Genomic DNA, 21,889 nt, shown 5'->3' on the forward strand with positions numbered 1-21,889 from the left:
ATTTTCAAAAACGTTTCTGAGTATTTCGGAATCCTCTTTCTGTTATGTCCAGAAACGTGTCTGAGTATTTCGGAATCCTCTTTCTGTAATTTTCAGAAACGTTTCTGAGTATTTCGGAATCCTCCTTCTGTAATGTCCAGAAACGTGTCTGAGTATTTCGGAATCCTTTTTCTGTAATTTTCAGAAACGTTTCTGATTATTTCGGAATCCTCTTTCCGTAATTTCCAGAAAAGTTTCTGAGTATTCTGTGCAGCTGTGGTTCATGAAAGTTTCGAAAACGTTTCCGAGTATTTCGGAATTCTCCAAACAATTTTCAAAAACGTTTCCGAGAATTACGGAATCCTTTTTCCGTGATTTTTTCTAAAATATAATTCTTTATTATAGTATTGCATACCATATCAGTTTCAATTCTTTCATATCTAAGAGCAATAATACAAGCAATTTTAGAATCATTCGTGGATTTTTTTTTTTTTTTGAATTTCTAATGACAAATAGCATGACAACAGCATAACATATGCACAGTTATAAATTTTTGAAAATTTATGAAATAATATAGTAGTTTCATTCATAATCACAAAATCGTCGGGGGAGGGAAGGGGAGTACTTTCTAAAAGTGGGATTGTTTGTTAAACAATATTAAACTTCAGTTTTTCTCTCAATATTTTCAAGACAAAATTATCAACATATTGTATTTTTAATGCAGAACTTAAAAACATATCTTGTATCAAACTTGATAGCTTTTATTTTCGGATAAAATTTGACAAAACTTACCTACACTTTGCGTTCCGAAATTCGCTCACGTCAAGTCAATTTCTTTGACGAACAAAGGGTACCGAAAAGTACCAACAGAAAAATTGATGAATTTAAATATGACACCAAAGTCCCCCTGCTGGAACCATTCGGGTTTATTCTTCTGTTCTTGCCCTTTTCCAGTTTATCACAAATATAGATACTTAATCAAAATAGGTTACTGATTTTATTTTTAGAGTGTGCGCAAAATGCATTATATATTTTATTTATTAAAACATTGAACTCTATTACATGATTATTCCATTTCATATATACGAGAGTCCCCCCCCCCACACCATAAGAGTAATGGTGCACCCATAAAATGATATAAAGTGCCCCCCCCCCCCTTAAAAAAAGCAACCCCTTGAAAATGTCAATGGAACAGTCTGCGTGGTGAACGCCCCTCGTCTTCTCCCCATATGTGCATTGCATATTAATAACATAGTATTTAAAAAATGATCACTTTTAAAACGATGACATGAAATAATATTACTTTTTATTTCGGCATGTAAATGCAGCTGTTCCATTTTTGCCACTGACTCATTCCTCCTGACTGTCCTACATTAAACTAGTCTATCCACGAAGGAAATGTTATTTTCGGAACAACTAATGTCAAGGAATTTTTTTATTGTTAACCACATTTAACAAAATGGATAAGCAGATGAATTAATTGCATAACTATGTTCTTACTAATAGATAATATGGTCATTTTCTAATGGTATAAATATTTTTAAACGAATGAATAAATTATAATAAAAAAAGATAATACTGGCAAATTTTTGTGAAGCATATTACAATACTAGAAAATATTTGCATTACCATATTTTTAATGAATTAAACAATTGATTTTTTTTTCTTTTTGAACCAAAATGTATGTACATCCAAGTATTTCGAAAAAACTTTTCTGTGATTGCTTCTCAAATATAAATCTTATTTCTTTTGCGTAATTAATCGGTTTCAGTTGGTTACAACAAATAGTACACTGCGCACATGTAGGATAACTTGAAATTAATTCGATAAACCCAAAAACAGTTACAATTTTAGCCTCATCAAATGCAAATCAACAAAAATATAAATGTATATAACAACATGTTTTAAAATATTCATTAATACTTACAAGTGAACATGAGCGGAAGAAAATCTAAGTACCTCCATTAGAACTGAATAAGTAATCCAAAGGGATTCGTTTCATTAAGTATAAACACGGGTGTTGAAACTATTCACGCTTGAACACACAATATATATCTAATTATGGTCGCATTGGAAATTATAAAGAAGCAAATGGTTATTAACTAACTTAATAGCTGCGTACATCGTCTAAAAAATCAAGGGCAGTCCAAAATGCAAAGGCGTAAAATTAGTTTCGACACATTTTACTACTCTCTAGACATGGAATAACAAGTAATCCAATGCTAAACAGTTGCTGACTGCAGCAACCATAGATAAGAAAAAAAATAAGTTCTCGTTATTTCCGACTCATTGGCGCCCGGGTTGGAAGGATGAAATAGGTTTCGAAACGTTGCGTCATCACTTCCGCTTCTAGATATCTTGAAATAACAAAAAGCTTTCTGAATATTGAGGTATTCGCTATTGGATGAAGGATTCCTACTATTTCGGAAACGTTTCCGATATATCCAGAAACGTTTCCGAAATTTGTTACAGTGCAGCGCTGTTCAGATGTGTTTGTCTTTATTTTCTTTTTCCTCCTTTTAAGAGTCATTAACCCTGAGCTCCCCTTTTACGAGCCATTGAACATTTCGGGAACCCTGAAAATGATTAAAGTTACCCTGTTTGGATCTGCGACTTGTTTTTATAGAAATAAGTCAATGAAACTTGATTATATGTCAGCTTTTTGGAAGTCATATGGACGTTTATGGAAGTATATGGAATTCATGGAAATATATGGAAGTCGTATAACATTTGGAAGTCTATGTCGGCCTAGTTGGAAACTAGGGGCCCGACCCTTGTGAGGGCTAGGTTCGGAGTCGGAGTAGTACAAATTTTATTTGTTTTGCGGATGGAGGGAGCCTGACGATCAAACTGACAACGTGCCCGCCTTGACTCTCGGCCGTCCTGGGAGGAAAATGTGCAGTTACAAAACATTCTAGTTCATCTTTATCTCCAGACTAGAAAAACGCCCGTCAAGGTATGGCGGATGAAAATTGCTTCTGCATTTGAACGAAGCAATTGCTTTGGTGATATTTTGATTCTTAAAATTTTAACCCTAACTCCAGTGGATGAATCCTAAACTCCAGTAGATAACGTTCATTGTTGACCATTTTTACGTTTCTTCATTCCGCTAAAATCAGTCTTACAGTAAACAATTAAGTATCCGGATCCAGTTCAGCCTTGTTAAAATAAAGCATTTTCCTGCATGTCAAACATCACCAAAAAGTATTATCAAATTATCGTGCCGTGGCGCGAGTTTCCTTGTTGATTACGTCAGCGTTATTCGATCATTCGCTATTACATGTATATGAGGATGAGAAAAAGGCACCATCAAGAAAAAACTGCATTGTAGGATTATTTGCTTCAGTCACATATTCAAAGCGTTTTATAGCGTGTTCAACCGTAGCGCGAAGCGTTTCTTTCTCAATTGCAGTAACCTAGCAATTGAAGTTGCAATTAATAAGGAAACTAAGTCCTCATATGACGGTGAAACATTTGAAGTAGTATTTCGTTATCCTCATGTGTATAATACAGGGTTGGCCGGATTGAACCCAATTGGGTTGGACCCAATGGGTTTTTTTGAAAAAACCCATTTAAAAAAACCCATTATTTAGCCCACTTTTGGGTTTTTAAAAATTTTCTGAGAACTTTTTTTTTAAAAATAATTAATTTAAATAGTTTTACAATTTAAACTTCTTTTTTATTTCTTCTTCACAATAGGCAATGGACATAAAAAATGAATTTTGAACTTTAATAGTATTTCTTAACTCTTAAGGGCATTAAAAAATGCTTCAAAGATTTTAAATAAATATATTTAACTTTTTCCTTCAACTGGTCAATAAGGAACTCAAATTATCTTGACTAAGTCCTGTCACGTCAGATTTTCTCGGTATTTGCAGATTGTACAAAGGATACTACTTTAGCTAAAAGGCTCTCATGTGAATTATTTTCTGCAAACCCAACACGTCACAAAACTCGAATAAACAAGGTATATTTTTTAGAAATTAACAGGTTTTACAAATGGTCGGACAGAAAACGGAATAGGATGTACAGTATTTTCATTATCTTACGAAAAAGTTTAATATTTCTTACTCTGTACACAGAAATAGAAAAACAGGCAACATAAAATTCAAAGAAATGTCTTAATTAAGCTGGAATTCAGTAAAAAGGGATTTAAACTACTTGAGGTTCTACAGTAGTTTTGCATAACAAAATGAAATACTATAAAGTAAAATACAAAAAAAAAAAAAATGTTGCAATAAAAAACGAACAAATAAACAATAGATTTTATCACTCAAGAAGTAACTTTGCCTTAACTGTTGGTAATCATGGAAACTAAAAAAATCTGAAACTTCACCATTCTTGAATTTTGTCGTCTTTTATACCCTTCTTCAGAAAACGCTGAATTTTCCAGCTTTTTTTTATCAAGACAATTTTTGTGCTTTGTCCATATACTTATGCTACAATATGCTACGAGTACCCCACCTTTCCCCTAAAAAAAGACAAAAAAAAACCCACATTTCTTTTAAAAAACCCAGCTTTAGTTGGGTTTTTTTGGATTTTATTTAAAAAACCCAAAAAACCCTGGGTCCATGGGCTTTTTTAAAAAAACCCGGGTTTTTGCCAACCCTGGTATAATAGCGAATGATCGAGTCACGCTGACGTCATCAACAATAAAACTCGCATCACGGATGTTGATAATATTTTTTGGTAATGTTTGACATGCAGGGAAACGCTTTATTTTGACAGGGCTGAACTGAATCCGGTAACTTAACTGTTTTACTGGTAAGATTCATTTTAGGAGAATGAAGAAACGTAAAAATGATCAACAAAGAACTCTATCTACTGGAATTTAGGGTTAATCCACTGGATTTAGGGTTAAAAATTCAACAATCAAAATATCAACAAACGGGCAATTTCTTCGTTCAAATGTAGACGAAATTTTCATCCGTCATACCTTGACGGGCGAAATTGTAGTTTATATATATTTCCCCCCTTGGTCCATATAACCTCTATAATAAAAATTTGAACGACATAGGTTTATTAAATTGAACTCTACGTATACATGGGATTAGCAGCAAGGTAAATTTAATAGCAACCACCCCGTATGTTTGAGCTCTGTCGAGTAGCAATTCCATTTTAGTATTTATCATTTGTTGCACAAAAGATCTTTCACAGATTCCGAATATGTTGTATTCTCGGTTCGTTGCATGAACTTGATGAAGTACATGGATTCCACTTCTATGTGATGCAATTTAATTTTGAAGATTTCTAGAAATATTATTTAATTTTTTTTTTTTTTTTTTTTTTTTTTTTTTTTTTTTTTTTTTTTTTTTTTTTGCTCAGTAACGGACGCATCTTATGAGACACTTCCGTTACTGGGTAAAAGAAATTGCGTAAGCATTGTTTGCAGAAATACAAAAGATTTAACTTTCATTACACAAAAGTAGAGTCCACGCTCGTCATTACGTTCATGCAATTAAATAATATAACATATTGGAATTACTTGTAGGATTAAGATGCTTGTTTTTACAGCGGAGTTGCCCATACATGCATAATATTGCTCCGCACTTTCTTTACTAGAAATAAGACCCTGGGTACAACTATATCTCTTACTCTTACGAAATATTTCTAATAGATAATCATTTAGTTAAAGCTATTCAAAAATTGCCTAACATTGAAAATTACATAAATAAATTGTGCTTTATCGTAACAAAGATTGTCGAAATCAAGGGTACTTTTTTCATTAACCTCCTTTCACGGCTGACAATTTTTATATTGAACGAGAAAAAAAAACAGTTGTGTTTTCCTATGTGTTTTTCTTAAGACTCTTTTTTTTTTTTTTTTTTGAAATCAGTAGAGCGTTTCAAACATCAACATTTTATTTTTAAAAAAATCATCATACAACATCACTGAAGGACGCGGAACTTGCCCTCGTTATCAAAGAAGCAAAGTGAGACGTTGAGATATTTTGATTTAGTTTTTTCCGAAATAAATACTTCGATTTGGCGTTTGAATAGCTTGTAGCAAAATATTGTCTCAGTAAGAGAAGCGCTAAAATTTTATCCACTTTCCCTTTTTGCTTCGCGTAAATCAGAGGTTCCCATACTTTTCCAATTCGCGTCATCCGAATTATAATTTTTTCACGGCACCCTAGTCGACCTCTATTATGGATATAATTCCTGATACTATGGAAACTTCGCGGCACCTTTCGCCTCCCCTTGTGGCACTCACTTAGGGAACTGCTGTCGTAAATGTTTCTGTAATCTTGGTTACCTGGATGGCATAACAGTTATCCAGGGCCAATGGCATAGCGAGAAATTTTTCACGGGGGAGGGGGGGGGTGTTCATATAAAATTTTTCGAAACTAAAAGCCGAAAAGTTCAATTTTAAGTCCTGACATGTGTATTCTTACATATGTAACTTTTGAGCCTCATGGGGGAAGGGGAACGACCTTCTATCTCCCCTGGCTATTCCCCTGTGTCCAGGGCAACTTTCATTCACAATTTTTCTAATTTTAAGAGCCAGAGTTATATATTAGCATAGTCATATTGAGAGCCTACTTTAATTTCAAATGATTTTGTTGAATTAATGCAAAAGTATTACGCAAAAAAAAAAAAAAATGTTTAATAGTGTTATATTATTTTGAAAAAAAATATTTGTTTAATAGTGTTATATTATTCAGTATGCTCCAGTATCACTTTAAACTACTAAAAATTACAGCATTTGATCTATTTTCCTTTACTTGAAATTTTAAACGCCGAATGTGAAATTCACCCCGTTATTTCTACGTTACAACGTTTCAAGCGCTTCATTGGCTGCTACGACACTGTCATTAAATTTTTATTATGTACTAAGATTTGTTTCTGTCATTATACATCCGTAACTACAATACGATTTTCAAGCGTATGGTGGAAATTTTTTCAAGGAATTACAAATTCAATGCATGAAGGAATGCTACAAATGAATGTGTTCAAGAATCAGACCCAGAAGGAAGCCTGAATTCACAAAAAAAAAAAAAAAAAATCTGATAAGTAATTCGAAGCCCTAAGATTTCCGTCGATAGCCTCGCATGGTTAAAATCATAAAGTTGCGCTGATCAAAGCTCCGACATAACCTTCAGGAAAGATTTGATGTTATTTTTCTCACCTCATTCAACAATGAAAGTAACAACTTTTCAAATCTTAATTTCGTTTTCGACTTTGAAAAATACCATTAAAATAAAATCATCCACGCCATTAAAGTGAACTTCATACGTTCAAGCAGCGTAGATTAGTTCCGGCGCAGTGAATCTTAGGCAATGCAAGTGATTTGAATGGAAGTCGGATTCCCCGTAAGGGGGTCGTTTTATGATTCATTTAACAGATTTCGTTCCTGCGCGATATCTGCGGCTGAATTTATTAACTTGATATGGTGAGTAATATAAAACTAGAAAATCGCCCGTCAAGGCATAGCGGGTGAAAATTACTTCGACATTTAAATGAAGCTATTGCCTGGTTGTTGATATATTGATGGTTGAAAATTTTACCCTAACTCCAGTGGATTAGAATTAAACTCCACTAGATAGCGTTAATTGTTGACCATTTTTACGTTTCTTCATTCTCCTAAAATGAGTTTTACCAGTAAAACAGTTAAGTTACCGGATACAGTTCAGCCTTGTGAAAATAAATCATTTCCCTGCATGTCAAACATTTCCAAAAAATATTCGCAACTCCAGCGCTCGAATACGCTACTTTGCGGTGATTTATAAAACTGCCGGGAAAACTAAAACATTGCCACGTTGCGTTCCATGTGTGTCTGTTGACGTAAACGCAGTCAGTTTGTTCTGAGTATTTATTAACGCAATCGGTGTGTCTTAGTTCGATTTCTGTAGATTTCAGCTACAGAAATTGTTTCGTCCCTTAGTAGTATTCTCAAGCTTCTCAGAATAATGTTAGCTTTCCTTATTTCCTTCTAAAATGTGAGTTGATTGAGAAATGGTTAAAGCGAAAACTCTGGATTAACAAACTTGTATAACGTTATACAAGGTAAAATTTTTTATTGTTTTGTATGAATTTGTAAGAATATGGTTTTTTTTTTTTTTTAATCTTAAATTAATTTAACTAACCATATTTTACAGCAGCATTCAGTTGTAATGGACGGTATGCAGAATATTTTTTTGAATATATTACCGTAGAACAAAATGAAAAATGTTTAACCGAGAAAGAATTTACTTTATTCCTTTTATTCTCAGCTGAAAGGTTTCGCCAAATTTGTTTAGGGTTATAGTTTTAGTATTGTGCGAGCAAAGTAACCTTGGCGAGATTTCGCGTTTTTAGTTAAACCATTTTTAATTTTTATCATGAGTGGAATAAAATGGTTGTAAGATTACAGAATTCGATAAGTAAAAAGAAATAATGGTCAATCAAACTGAAAAGAAAACTATTACCATATATCCGTGAGAATTTTGTTGATGAGTTGCATAACATGACATAATTAAATTGTAACTCAGAAATTAGAAACATCGAAACAAAAAAAAATTTAAATTAACCGATTCGGGAATTTGAGAGAAATAACTCAGCTACAAATGCAAAACAGTAAGCGGTAGCCAAGCAAGGCAAAGAAGTATCATCTTCTTTTGATAATAATTTGTAATGTCATATTAAATTTTCTAGCATTAATTGTTATTCTTGTCAGGCCACAATTATTATTTAGTTTTATCAAGAATTGATAAATATCGAATTCCACATCGTGGAAATGGCTGCTTAGAACTACGAACTACGTAGTTTGCATTAATGTTTGACGTTTAGTAATGCTTCTTGAACTTTCATTTCTTTCTACGTGGGCCAGAATATCAACAAGGCTTTGAAAATTAATTTGAAAAGAATAAAGCGAAAAAATCATGCATACGAACTAAATTTACTAAGCTTATTAGCATTTTCTTCGTTACCACGTGCATTTGTTTTAGTTTTTTCGTCCGCCATTAGACAGTGACTGCAGTGCCCCCTATAGTTCGTTGGAGTTGCGAATCATCAAATGAAAATAACTTACTGAATTTTGGTGCTTCAACAATGAAATAATGCAGTCACGCTACGAAGGGAGTTTCATTGTTGGTGACGTCAAAGCGTTAATTTAACTATTATATTATGAGGATCTCTGAAAAGCAATGATGTCTACAAAAGAGTGACATTATTCTGAGGGACTCCCATGGCATATGGGCCCCGAAAGCACCAGTATCATTTTGCAGGGGAGACAACCATCCCCTACAAGGGTGATGGCAAGCCACTCCCTCCTCAAATGCTACGGAGAATCCGCTCCCCCCCCCCCCCCCTGAACGAGACCCCGCTAAAAAAAGAAGATTGAAATCTGTCTGAGATTTACCCCACAACTAAAAATTTCAATGGCGCAGTCTCGTAACCCCCCCCCCCCCTCTCTCTCTCTCTCGCCATGGACCACCTCGTAAACACCCCCACATATAGTTCGATTTCTTAGAAAGAACATTAAACTTGCAATAACAAAGTTATGTCATCATTCTGTGCCCACGATTTACGATAAATTGATATATGGACGTTGATAAATAAAATGTAAAATATTAAAGAATTGAGGCAGTGAGATGCAAAGGGATGTAAGTGCCAATATCAAAAATTTGGAGATTACCAGTACTAATGGTAGATGAACCTCTTCTCTGTCTTGGGACAAGAGATAGTATTAGTGGGCCTGGTACATTTCTGCTGTAAATTAAGATTTAGAAAAACTTTTCAATGAAAGTCTACTTAGGATCCCAACTTTAAACGCGTTTTACTCAAAACTTGAAAATATACACTTACATGCCTTTTCTTCTCACTGCCTCAATTTAACTCAGTGTTAATTATTTCTGAAAGCTTGCAGATGAGTCGTTGAGTAATTTTAATTACTTTATATCACACAGCTAAAACAGGTAAAACAGCTAGAGATAATTTAGTTTGTGGTCAAAAATAAATGGATATGTTTGTTCTCTTCTAACAAATACTCTTACGGAAAGAACAACAGTATTTCCTTTCTCCCCGAGATGATGCATTTATATATGTAATTTAATTTATAAAATATCACAAAACGGAAATGTTTCAAAACTAGAATAAATATAGTTATGATGGCATTTTGTAGAAAACAATTATTTTGCATCTAGTACAACTTCTCGTGTTAAGCTCCAGCGACTACGAAAAAAAAAAGAGTTGAGCAACTTTATTAATATTTTCATGGAAAGCAAGAGAAACGTATCTATTTCAGTTGAACCCACTGTTTGATATGAAACAGTTATGTTGGAACACATAACGTAAGAGCAATGTAGATAAAAAATTTGCTATAAATTAGTAGGTGATTGTCAATGTCATGACACCGAAAGCTCAGTTAACAGATTGCTTTCTAAAAAAAAATAATTTGAATTTTGACCACTTGAATTCAAATTATGTTTTTCGCAATCACGAATGTGTGTGTGTGTGTGTGTGTGTATGTAGGCGTGTGTGTTTATGTGTGTGTGGGGAGGTATGTGTGTTTGTGTGTAGGGGGTATGTGTATGTGTGTAGGCATTGTGTCTGCTGGTATGAGTATGTGGGTAGTTGTGTGTATGAGTGTTTGTGTGTGTGGGGTGGGGGAATGTGTATGTGTGTAGGCACATGTTTGTGTATGTGTGTGTAGGTGTATGTATGTGTGTGTATGTGTTTGTGTGTGTGTGTACGTGCGTGTATGTATGCGTGCGTGTAAATGTAGGATATGGACGCAACCTAGAGACGGTTTTCGTAAGAGAAGCAGCATCGTGAGGAGCCGGTCGACGGTGATGCTGCAGAGGGTGCTGGCGAGAAAATAAAATGATAGCACATCAAAACAATCAAGTGAAAGCAATAAGCAATCGTGATTGCTCAAAAAAAAAAACTTTTTAAAAATGGCTTTCCACGTTCGCATTCTAACACTTTAGGAATTTTCACAAGAATTAAAAAAAAAAAAAAATACTATCCAGAGCGGGTGGGGGCGTCATAACAGTCCTTACAAGTATACAATATACAATGTAAAATTAGCAATATTGCTGAAAACCCAGAGTTTTGATACGTTTGTAAGTGTGTAGGTTATATTTATTTATTTGTTTATACATTAGTAGTAATGGCAACATGAGTAGTAAACAATTCGCTGGAAATTCAATGAAATTCAATTTATTTCTTTAATAATCTTACAATGTAACATTAGCTCTCTACAGAGATCGACAAAAATTATAAAATCTAAGGAGCCAGCAAAAAATGTTTGCCATCCGGCAGATTATTTCTCGCAAATCTAACCGGACAATTCGGTGCAACATAGCTTGGGGAAGATACATATGTATGCCTTTCCCTCTGGGAAAAAAAAAAAAAAAAAGTTTATAGGCTTACTCTTAACACGCTGTACTGCATCAGTTGTTAACAGTGATCAACGTGAATATTAATGAACGAAAAATGTTTTTGAATTGTCTTTGTATTGAAAAAATAAATGAATTAATTAAGTAATACATTTTAAAAATTAAGCATTTTAATTGCTTAAATAATGTGAAAAAAAGTTGATCAGCCGTCACATTTATTGTCAATTTTTTTTTATTAATTCCATCCTCCTCTCAGCTGCTATAAATGATAATAATAACGCTCAAGGGCGCCGATATACAAAATTTTAACGGGGGGGGGGGGGCTCAAATATTTTCCGCATAGTAACCGATTTCAGTATACAGATTAGAGATATTAAAATTTGACATTTTTAATAACTTATTTATTAATGGCTGGAAAAGAAATCTTTATACATTTTTGCAAATGAAAAAGCACTAAAAGCAAGGAAGTTCTCATTTCTGAGGGGGGCTTGAGCCCCCACTTGCTCCCCTATATGGGCGCCCTTGATAACGCTGGATTTATTCCGGCCTTAAAACTGTAGTAAAATCCGCTTTTCATTTCTATGTGGAATGGGCATATTTAACAAAGAAAAAATATTCATCGAAGTAACGCTAAAGCTTTTGGTTCATTACTAACCTAACTTATATTATTTCCTGCAACCTTGTACTATAACTACATAATGTGGTGTTCTGAAACTTATATAATATTTTTTTGCTTCCTACTCAAAAGATGGCAGCACTACATATTTTAATAGCTTACCGTATCAACTCGTGGACAGGGATAGTGAGAAATAAATCCTGCTATTTGAAAATATATATTAAATTTGAAAAAAAAAAAGTAATGATTTTGTTGAAAAAATAAACTTGTTGGTGAGCAACCATACATTCTTAAAACATTAAGTTTCACATTTCTTTTAATCTAATTATTAAATGCAAATTGTCAGACCCAAAAGCTTAAATTTTGGACCCTCTGCAACAAAATTTATAGGGCAGGGGCGGACTGTACCTGCCCTATATATTTTTATGTGGAAAAATATTTTTGCCAACCCTACTCAAAAAATGTTGGTTGTATTTTTCCGAACACAAAAAAAAAATTCTAGTTAATTCGTTCTAGTATTTATGCGAGTTTGAATTCATAAGATTTTGAGTAGCACGCATATAAACTCGTGAAAAAACGCTCTTTTATACTGAAAACATCATTTTCGAGACCGTTTAAATAAGTAAGATGATTAGATCTCATGGTTTTCTGACATGAGTCTAAACCTACACCACGTAGAGCATAATTACAGCTCTTGCTCAAAAGTTATTGACTCAAGCGTTTTAGAGTAATTGACCTAAAAATGTGATTCTTTTTGTTTCAAATTATCAACTTTGAGACCGCGTAATTAAATAAGTTGATTAGTTGCCATGCGTTTCTAACCTGAACCTTAAGAGCCATTATTTTGAAATTCAGACAAAAAACGGAAATTTTGGCAGTGACCATTTTTGACTTTCCTAATTTTTTATATCTCAAAGTAGGCCATAAGAAGTAAACATTCTGAAATTTTTAGCTTTCCAAAAATTTTTTTTCGCTCGTTAAAAGTTCCCAAAGTTTGACGTTTTGCAGCGCTTTTTAGAAAAATTCTAAAAGTCGCATTTCAGTGCGCTTTAGCTCTTTACAGAAACACCACCCCACGGTTATATGTTTATATTTATTGGTTGTACTGTATCTAGTGATGACGACTTCATAGTTAGTTTGGTTGGGGGTTGTTGCTTTCTTCAGATAAGGGGTCGCAAAGTATGGATTTTATCCGTTTTCGCGCAAGTTGAACCTGCGTTATTTCCCCCAAAAAGCCACCCCCCCCCCCCCCCCGAAAAAAATGTAACATATACTGAAAGTTTATACCATGAAGAGAGTAAATGACACAAAATTTGCTTGAGATTTAATTTTTTTTAGGAGAAAAATGCCCTGATATTTTTCAAATTATCAAAAATTGTGCATTTTTGATCACAATTAACTCAAAACAGCATCACTAGGAAAAAAAAACCTTTTATATATTATGGTACCTGGCTATGTGTAAAATATCATGAAAAAGAAAGCAGCATGGGATCTCTTGTTTTCCAGAAAATAATTTTTTTGTAGCTCATTTTATGCGTTTTCTCGTACGTAAAACGTGTGTCCAGTATGCAGATTAGATCTTCTAAAACTTTAAGGATGTAGTAAGAATGTATATATGTGTGTATAGAGAAAGAAAAAGACTAGTAATACTTTATTTTTCTGATTTTTACAAATTGATGTTATTTTAATTGCAGGTAATTCAGAAAACGATAAATAGATATCATATCCATATATATATATATATATATATATATATATATATATATATAGATTTATCGTATCAATCCCAAAATAATTCTTTCTTATTTATGTCCGTAGCAATGGAAGAAATATCATGAACAATATCTGTTTCACTTTCCTCTAAATGCCTTTTTTCTATATCATCTTCAAATACCTCTAAAAGGCTGTCGGTTCTTGATAAATCAGTATTATCTGCTTTTTTTTCCCTTTGTACATCGGTTAAAAGCAGCTTCAATTTGACTTTTTGTCAGATATTCGTTCGGTTGGAATATTTTTATGTCTTCAATCATCTCTATTCTCATTGCATGTTCTGCAACAAAAGAGAAAACAAAGAAGAAAACATTTTGGAAATCTCACGTGAGGGATGGGCTCTCCCAACTCGTAAAAGTACACAATTTTCATTGCAACAAATAGAATTTCTTTATGAAAAGTTCCTTTATGGTAAAAAACCGGCAGAAAACAGACGTCCGACCAAGTAGAACATGCAATGAGAACAGAGATGATTGAAGACATAAAAATATCCCAACCGAACGAATATCTGACAAAAAGTCAAATTCAAACTGTTTTTAGCTGATATCCCAAGCAAGAAAAAGCGAATAATACTGATTTATCAAGAACTGACAGCCTTTTAGAGGTATTTGAAGATGACATAGAAAATAGACATTTAGAGGAAAGTGAAGCAGATATTATTCATGATATATATATATATATATATATATATATATATATATATATATATATATATATATATATATATATATATATATATATATATATATATATATATATATATACATATATATATATATATATATATATATATATATATATATATATATATATATATATATATATATATGATATCTATTTATCGTTTTCTGAATTACCTGCAATTAAAATAACATCAATTTGTAAAAATCAGAAAAATAAAGTATTACTAGTCTTTTTCTTTCTCTATACACACATATATACATTCTTACTACATCCTTAAAGTTTTAGAAGATCTAATCTGCATACTGGACACATGTTTTACGTACGAGAAAACGCATAAAATGAGCTACAAAAAAAATTATTTTCTGGAAAACAAGAAGAGATCCCATGCTGCTTTCTTTTTCATGATGTTTTACACATAGCCAGGTACCATAATATATAAAAGGTTTTTTTTCCTAGTGATGCTGTTTTGAGTTAATTGCGATCAAAAATGCACAATTTTTGATAATTTGAAAAATATCAGGGCATTTTTCTCCTAAAAAAATTAAACCTCAAGCAAATTTTGCGTCATTTACTCTCTTCATAGTATAAACTTTCAGTATATGTTACATTTTTTTCGGGGGGTGGCTTTTTGGGGGAAATAACGCAGGTTCAACTTGCGCGAAAACGGATAAAATCCATATTTTGCGACCCCTTATCTGAAGAAAGCAACAACCCCCAACCAGGGGCGGCAAATAGGGGGGTGCGAGAGGGGGCGGTTGCACCCCCAAATTTTTCACTAAGAATAATATAAAATGGTAAAATTCAATTTAGATAACTTAGAAAATCATTTGCCTGAATTTTCAGAACAGAAAAAACTGATGGAGGATAAGTGTTTGCCTTAACTAAAGAAATAATCGCTTCATATGGGTTAAATATTTCAAAATTGAGTAATCTATGTTATGATGGAGCATCTTGTATGAGATACCCGTACAGTGTAGAGTCTGTGCAATTTTTACGCGCAAATTCCATGTCATTTTACATAAATTTTTATGCTCATATTATAGCTTAATGTTCAGCTAGTAAGTGTTCATTGACGCCATGTACTAGAAACACATTTTAGCAACTCGGTGTATCATATGCTTTCATGGGAACTTTTTGTAAAGATATGCTATTTTTGAAAAACATCTCACATCAAAAAATACTTTCACATCAACAAATGTATCTTGAGGCTCTTTACTTGACAATCTCCGAGTGACACAAGATGGTCTTCAAGAGTTATAAAAGCCCCCTGGAAGAATTACTGGAAAGCGACCTTTTCATTGCTAAAAAATTTGATGTAATTTTAATATATATGACTTTCTCTGAATTTTTTGTTTACTTTATTTATACTGCGGAGCGTTTTTTTGATAAATGCTACACTCTATCATAAAAATTTTAATTCGTTAATCTTAATTGTTGGATTGACAATTGAAACTCTTAGTAATATTCGCATTAATGCATACTTGAACCAGGTGTGGAACTTTGTGACAGAACTTTTCGTAACAGTTTTTAATGTATGCCAATGTGGAAGAGGTGACAAACCCCCCCCCCCCCCAGATGAAGTTTTAAGTCAAAATATAGAATCAATATTTTGAATAAACTGATCAATTCAGTTTCTCAAGAAATTGAGACAGGATTTAATGAGATATATTTATTATTGGTCTTAACTTCAATATTATGTAGGTCGGTTATAGAAAGCGAAAAAGAAAATATTACACTTATAAGTAATAGCATGAGGGAAGAGGAATTGTTTTGTGAATTGTGATTATACTTTTTAATGACACAAAATAAATACTAGCCTATTTAAAAAGCTTTCTTGGTTATTTTAAAGAGAGGAATCTAAAGGAAATGTGCTTTTTTGACATAACTTTCTTGCTTCCATTGTTTTTTGACTGTTTCAATCAGGTCAGTCATTTGAAAGATGACTTCCGTGATTAAATTGAAAAACCGATGTAAATAAAGCACAAATTTACACGAAAATACAGCATATAGCTATTTCAAGGCTACAAAAATGGAGCCTCTTCATCGGTGTAAAAAAACTACGCACACAACCAGAAAGTTGTAGGAGAACTGAACGTCAACCAATTTTGACTTGCGTGTCTCAGGAGGTTAGAGAATTGCCTTCGAAGCGCAATGAGACAAAGCAAGACCTTCCTCTTTAGCTATACTGGCAATAAATTAAGTCATTGGATATTGATTAACTATAGTTACAAAATTTTCTGTTCTTCCTGACTCCAAAAATAGCAGATTAAAACTTTACTAAAAAATAAAAACTACTACCGAGATATTTTGTGAGATAACTTATAACAAAATAAATTTAAAGCTTCGGTCGAAAAAATTTTAATTGTTCTTTACAAACCTAATTATTCTTAACATTAAAACCATTTAATTATCAGTTATTGTGAAAAACCATATGTATTTTATACCGTTCTGAGGAAATTCATGTTCAAGAAACTCGACCCCCCAAACGAAATGCTGAAATGCCGCCCCTGCCCCCAACGAAAATAACTATGAAATCATCACCACTAGATACAGTACAACCAATAAATATAAACATAACCGTGGGGTGGTGTTTCTGTAAAGAGCTAAAGCGCACTGATACGCGACTTTTAGAATTTTTCTAAAAAGCGCTGCAAAACGTCAAACTTTGGGAATTTTTAACGAGCGAAAAAAATTTTTTGGAAGGCTAAAAATTTCAGAATGTTCACTTCTCATGACCTACTTTGACCTATAAAAAAATTATAAAAATCAAAAATGGTCACTGCCACACCTTGTCTGAACTTCAAAATAATGGCTCTTAAACTACACTACTCGGACTATAACTACAGCTGTGTCCCAAAGTTGTTGACCCGTCGCGATCAAAGTTATTGACCTCTAAGCTTGAGCATTTAAAAAAAAAATCATCGTTTTTGAAACCGTTTAACTACTAAAGCCAAGAGAAAACAAAGCTATTTTATATTTTTCTGAATACAATACTGTGGTGAGTAGTTCTTCATATACTTATTTCCGAGGGTTACTCAAGGCTTTAGGAGATATCCAGGCCTAAACAAGGCGAAAAAATTTAAAAAAGTAGCAGTTTCAATTGACCTTTGCCCTCAAAGCCATGAGTGAGCTACCAAAATATTTACGCTAGCCATATACCTAGTATCAAGTAGTATCCTTATTTAAAAGAATTGGCTTGGTTTACTCATTGCTTTTAAAGCAAAGCAGTGATATATTTAGCTCTTTTTTCTCACGATCTTAAACTCTGACCTCCACTCGGGGGCAAACAAGTCAAATTAGAGAGGAAAGAAGCTTCACTTTTTCTTATTTAACTATAACTAGTAAAATATCCTGAAAATTTCAGGAAAATTGAAGGTGTCAACTATCAGGCTTTCATTCACTTTGTTCAGTAGAAAAAAAATGACTCTTAAATTTCAGGAACACGTTTTACGTGTTTTTGAATCAAGGAAATTTTGTTTCTTTTAGGAGGGAGAGAGCAGGGCCGCGCCAAGCTTGATCGGCACCGTCGTGCAAATGTCTTTTGAGCGCCTTTATGCAGTTACGCTCGAGCAAAATATAATTAATTCCTAGGGTCAGGTTTTGTAAACAAATGCAACATGGAAAAAAATACCTTTGGCATTTAATTTATTAAAATAAAAACAATCTGTAAATTTTCAATTTTGGAACAGAGTGTACGTGTTTACTTCTTATCTCTTAAGTTATTTCGAGTATGGGCGGGTGTAAGAGACGGGCGATTGAAACTGACTTTTGGAATCTGACTTTTTCTCTTGGAAACCTGGCATTGAGCTGCCGTTAAAAAAGAAATGGTCAGTTTCAGTTAATCAAAGCATTTTACCCCAACAATTGAAAAAAATCTTGGAATGTAATCGAAATAATTATTGCTTGCTTGTATGCAGCTTAAATTTCTAATATTTGATATACTGTCCAGAAAGCAAGATGTCTATTTCTGGTCTTGATATTGATCGATATTTAGTTTGTTTCTGAAGAGAATGTTTCAAAATATAGAAAATTCTGAAAAACCTACTTCACCGAGATAGCGGATTTTTTTCAGGCTGGGCCCGGTTTGACGAATCCGACCTGTGATATGCTAATGCGTTTTTGGAAAAAGAAAATATTTTGAACATCAAAGTTAACACCCCTCTAAATGTCTCTCTAATTAATAAATAATTATTTAAAGTGTTATACCGGTTAAAATATGACAACAGAGTACTGAATAGATTTCTAAATTGAAGTGTAGAGGATATTTCCCCTTAAAATCTGAAACTGAAATCTTTTCCGGTAAAATCCAAAGTTTTAAGGTACGGAACCGTTACAAAAGGCATTGAATTTAAGATCCAAAACAAATACATAGTCTTTCCAAAGTTTTTTTTTTTTTTTTTTTTGATTTAATGCACAAATAGTTAAAAAGATAAAAGGGGAGAAGAGAAGAGAATCAAGTAATTATGGTCAACACTTTTCCGAACTAAAAATTTAACCTAAATTATTGTCTACAATGTATAAATATTACATACATCTAAGTAATATGCAAATGTGCTTACAGTATATTTTTTTAAAATGTATGATAACATAAAGCAGTGGAATTACAACGAATTAAAAATCACAAAAAGACTATGTTTACACAAATTACAATACAAGATATTCACCTCAAGAACTTAAGCCCCCTATAGTAAGGGGAATCCCCCAAAATGGGGTTAAGCAAATTTCTTGCTCCTTGTATGCTCAACCTTGTGTAATAAAGACATACCGAAATAACATTCATGACTCCACATTAAGAAGGAAAATGCTAATGTATGCATTATTTAATGTCACTTGTTTTCAGTGTAAAAGATAGCGCTTTTGAATAGCATGTTTAGATACAAGTCGATAATTTTTCCTTTTAGATTCTCAGCGAGACGGATTAATTGTTTCAATGAGCAGTATAATTTCACTGCCTCCATTAAATGTCATGAAGAATTCTATTTTACTTTTTAGTTAGAGTTTATTTTCCCTTCATTTGAAGCATTTTTGATCGGTAGAGTTCGGCGCCCTTTGGGCTCTTGCGCCGTCGTGCGTCGCACGACCTTGCACATAGGAACGGCGCGGCCCTGGGGAGGAGGCGGCAAATTTCAAAACTACCTAGAGGCAGCATGAGCTAAATTCGGCCCTGCTTGTTGTGTTTCGCCTATCCTCACCCCTATTTAAAAAGTGGAATCTTCCAAGCCACAGCGGATCAAAGCTAACTTATCAAAGCCCGACCGTATTTCAAAGTTAGATAAATAAGGTGTTATCAAGTCTTACAATGGAAAAAGAAAATTTATTTTCAAAAACTTTAAGATTTCCGCAGAAACCTTTTTACATTTTGAATCCTTATCTCGTCAAGGGTTTTTTTCCCCCCATCTGCACAATATTAGCTAAAAACACATAGGTGGCGCTAACATCGAAATCTAGAAATGGCGTCTATAAAAGAAAATAGTGAGGAACGTTTTGAGGATCAACCCCCTACAACCTTTGGGTTAACGCATACTAGCAATAATAATATGACAGTTTACATCATTATAAGGATTGTATCCATCAGTATAAGGATAGCTGCGCGAAGTTGAAAATTGTCAACATTTTCTCAGAATTACGAATGGTGTGCAAGTATTAACGTTGAGAAAAAACTTTTTGATGTAAGGGTAACCTTTTTGCTTGAAAAGTAAAAGAAAAAACAGTATGGAAAAACACAAATTTTGTCTTTTCTTCCATAAGCTCATTCCTTTTTTTTTTTTTTTTTTTTTTGAAAAAAGGGTGTCTTGAAACCCCGAAACACATGTATGTAATTTTCTATTTTCCTGCAAAATTTGTGCCTTTTTACGTTGTTTTATTTTACTTTATCCTGCATTCATTCAAACAAGTTTATTTTAAGACATTATGCATTTCAAGTCTCATATAGTAATAGAAAATTCCCCTTCATAGGTCCGCTGGCGGGAGCTCTAAGTTACCGATGGAGCATTAGGACTATTACCTTCGGAGGTGTTCTTCTAGTGACAATAACCAACGTCATTTGCTGGTTTGCATCCGATATTTATGTTGTCACTTTCTTTTTAGGAGGACTACAAGGTATGCTTGGATCAAAATTTTTTTAAATATTTTCAAAGTATAAAAGTTTTTCTGTATTCCGATTTGAAAAATACCCAATAATTATGTTAATAATAATTTAACAGGAAAGAAATTGTGACCTTAAGCAATCTAAATTAGTTTAGTGTGACTCTGGTAAGTTGAGCTACGACTTAGACAATGTTTACCTCTGTTTTGGGTAATGGGAAAGGGTAATTGGCGCTGAGTTGAGTTGAGTCACTTTGGTAGTAGTTTTACAAAAGTACTTCAACTCAAATCTGCCCCAACAACATGTTTCTTTTTTACTGAACTCCTCCAAATTCAGGTAAACACTGTCATGGTCATAGCTCAACCAACCAGAGCAGCACTATACAAAGCAATTGCTTGTTGACTTTTGGTTCGGCTGACGATTGACAACATGGGCCTATAGATGTAGTATTAACTAGATACACTACGAGAAACAGGTTCTATGGACAACTAAATAGATGGGCAAGCGTCCGAAAAGCACATGCGCTCAAGCAACTTTCGCCGACCACTGGAGATCAGTGTTGGCAGTTAAATCCAGGGTAGGCTACGATTTGATTCTTGATTCTTGCGTTCAATGGCAGCTAGTGATTGCTGCGACGGAGTTGTGTACAGTGAAATCCCGTTACAACGAACTTCAAGGGACCGCAACTTTTGTTCGTTGTATCGGGAATTTCGTTATAATGGAATTCAATCTACATACTAGAAATTGAATCAGGACTGAAATTTTATTTCGTTGAAACGGAAATTTCGTTGTATTGATATTCGTTGTAACGGGATTTCACTGTATCTAGTTTTACTAGATCTATGCATGGACCCAGAGCAATTTCGCAACGAAATCTATACGTTTCTGCAATACCCTTAGACACGCAAACATAACGTTTCAGAATGTTTGCGTGTCTAGAAGTATGCTACTGAGGCAGTGTAAAGCAGGGTTGTCCTTTTTCAACTCAAATTAGGGTGTCCCATCAAGATTAGATAATCTTTGCAAATGCAGATTTCAAACTTGGAGTACATAAACAATCCCAAGGAACTGCTACCACCTATAGATTACGAGAAGAATGTGAAAGAAAAGTATGACTTCAACGTTATATTTGGTGGACAAAAAAAAAAAAAAAAATCCTTTAATACAAACTTTTGATATTTGCTTATAAAGAGGAAGATGTTGAAAGTGTCCATCGCTCAATTAGAGCCAGGCAAACAAGTAAAATCGCTGATTCCATTATTACATGAGATATGACGTCATACTTTTCTCCAGTAGTTTTCTGGAAAACCATAAGTTGTAGAAATGCACTTTTCTGGTGGAAATTTTATGCGCTTAAAGCAAGGAATCTCTCTTTACAGAGATTATCTAACCTTGATGGGACACTTTGCACATATCTAACGTGATATACCAGTAA

General features: G+C 33.5%; 1 protein-coding gene across 1 annotated transcript in view; it reads left to right on the plus strand.

Moving 5' to 3' along the window:
• LOC129231405 (monocarboxylate transporter 12-like) overlaps window positions 1-21,889 on the plus strand; it is a 66,190-nt gene that overhangs the window by 26,068 nt on the left and 18,233 nt on the right. Inside the window, exon 2 of the mRNA XM_054865717.1 lies at window positions 20,325-20,468. Within this exon, the coding sequence (XP_054721692.1) occupies window positions 20,325-20,468 (144 nt within the window). The remainder of the gene's footprint in view (window positions 1-20,324; window positions 20,469-21,889) is intronic.

This window comes from Uloborus diversus, chromosome 1 (assembly GCF_026930045.1).
Source record: "Uloborus diversus isolate 005 chromosome 1, Udiv.v.3.1, whole genome shotgun sequence".
NCBI lineage: Eukaryota > Metazoa > Arthropoda > Arachnida > Araneae > Uloboridae > Uloborus > Uloborus diversus.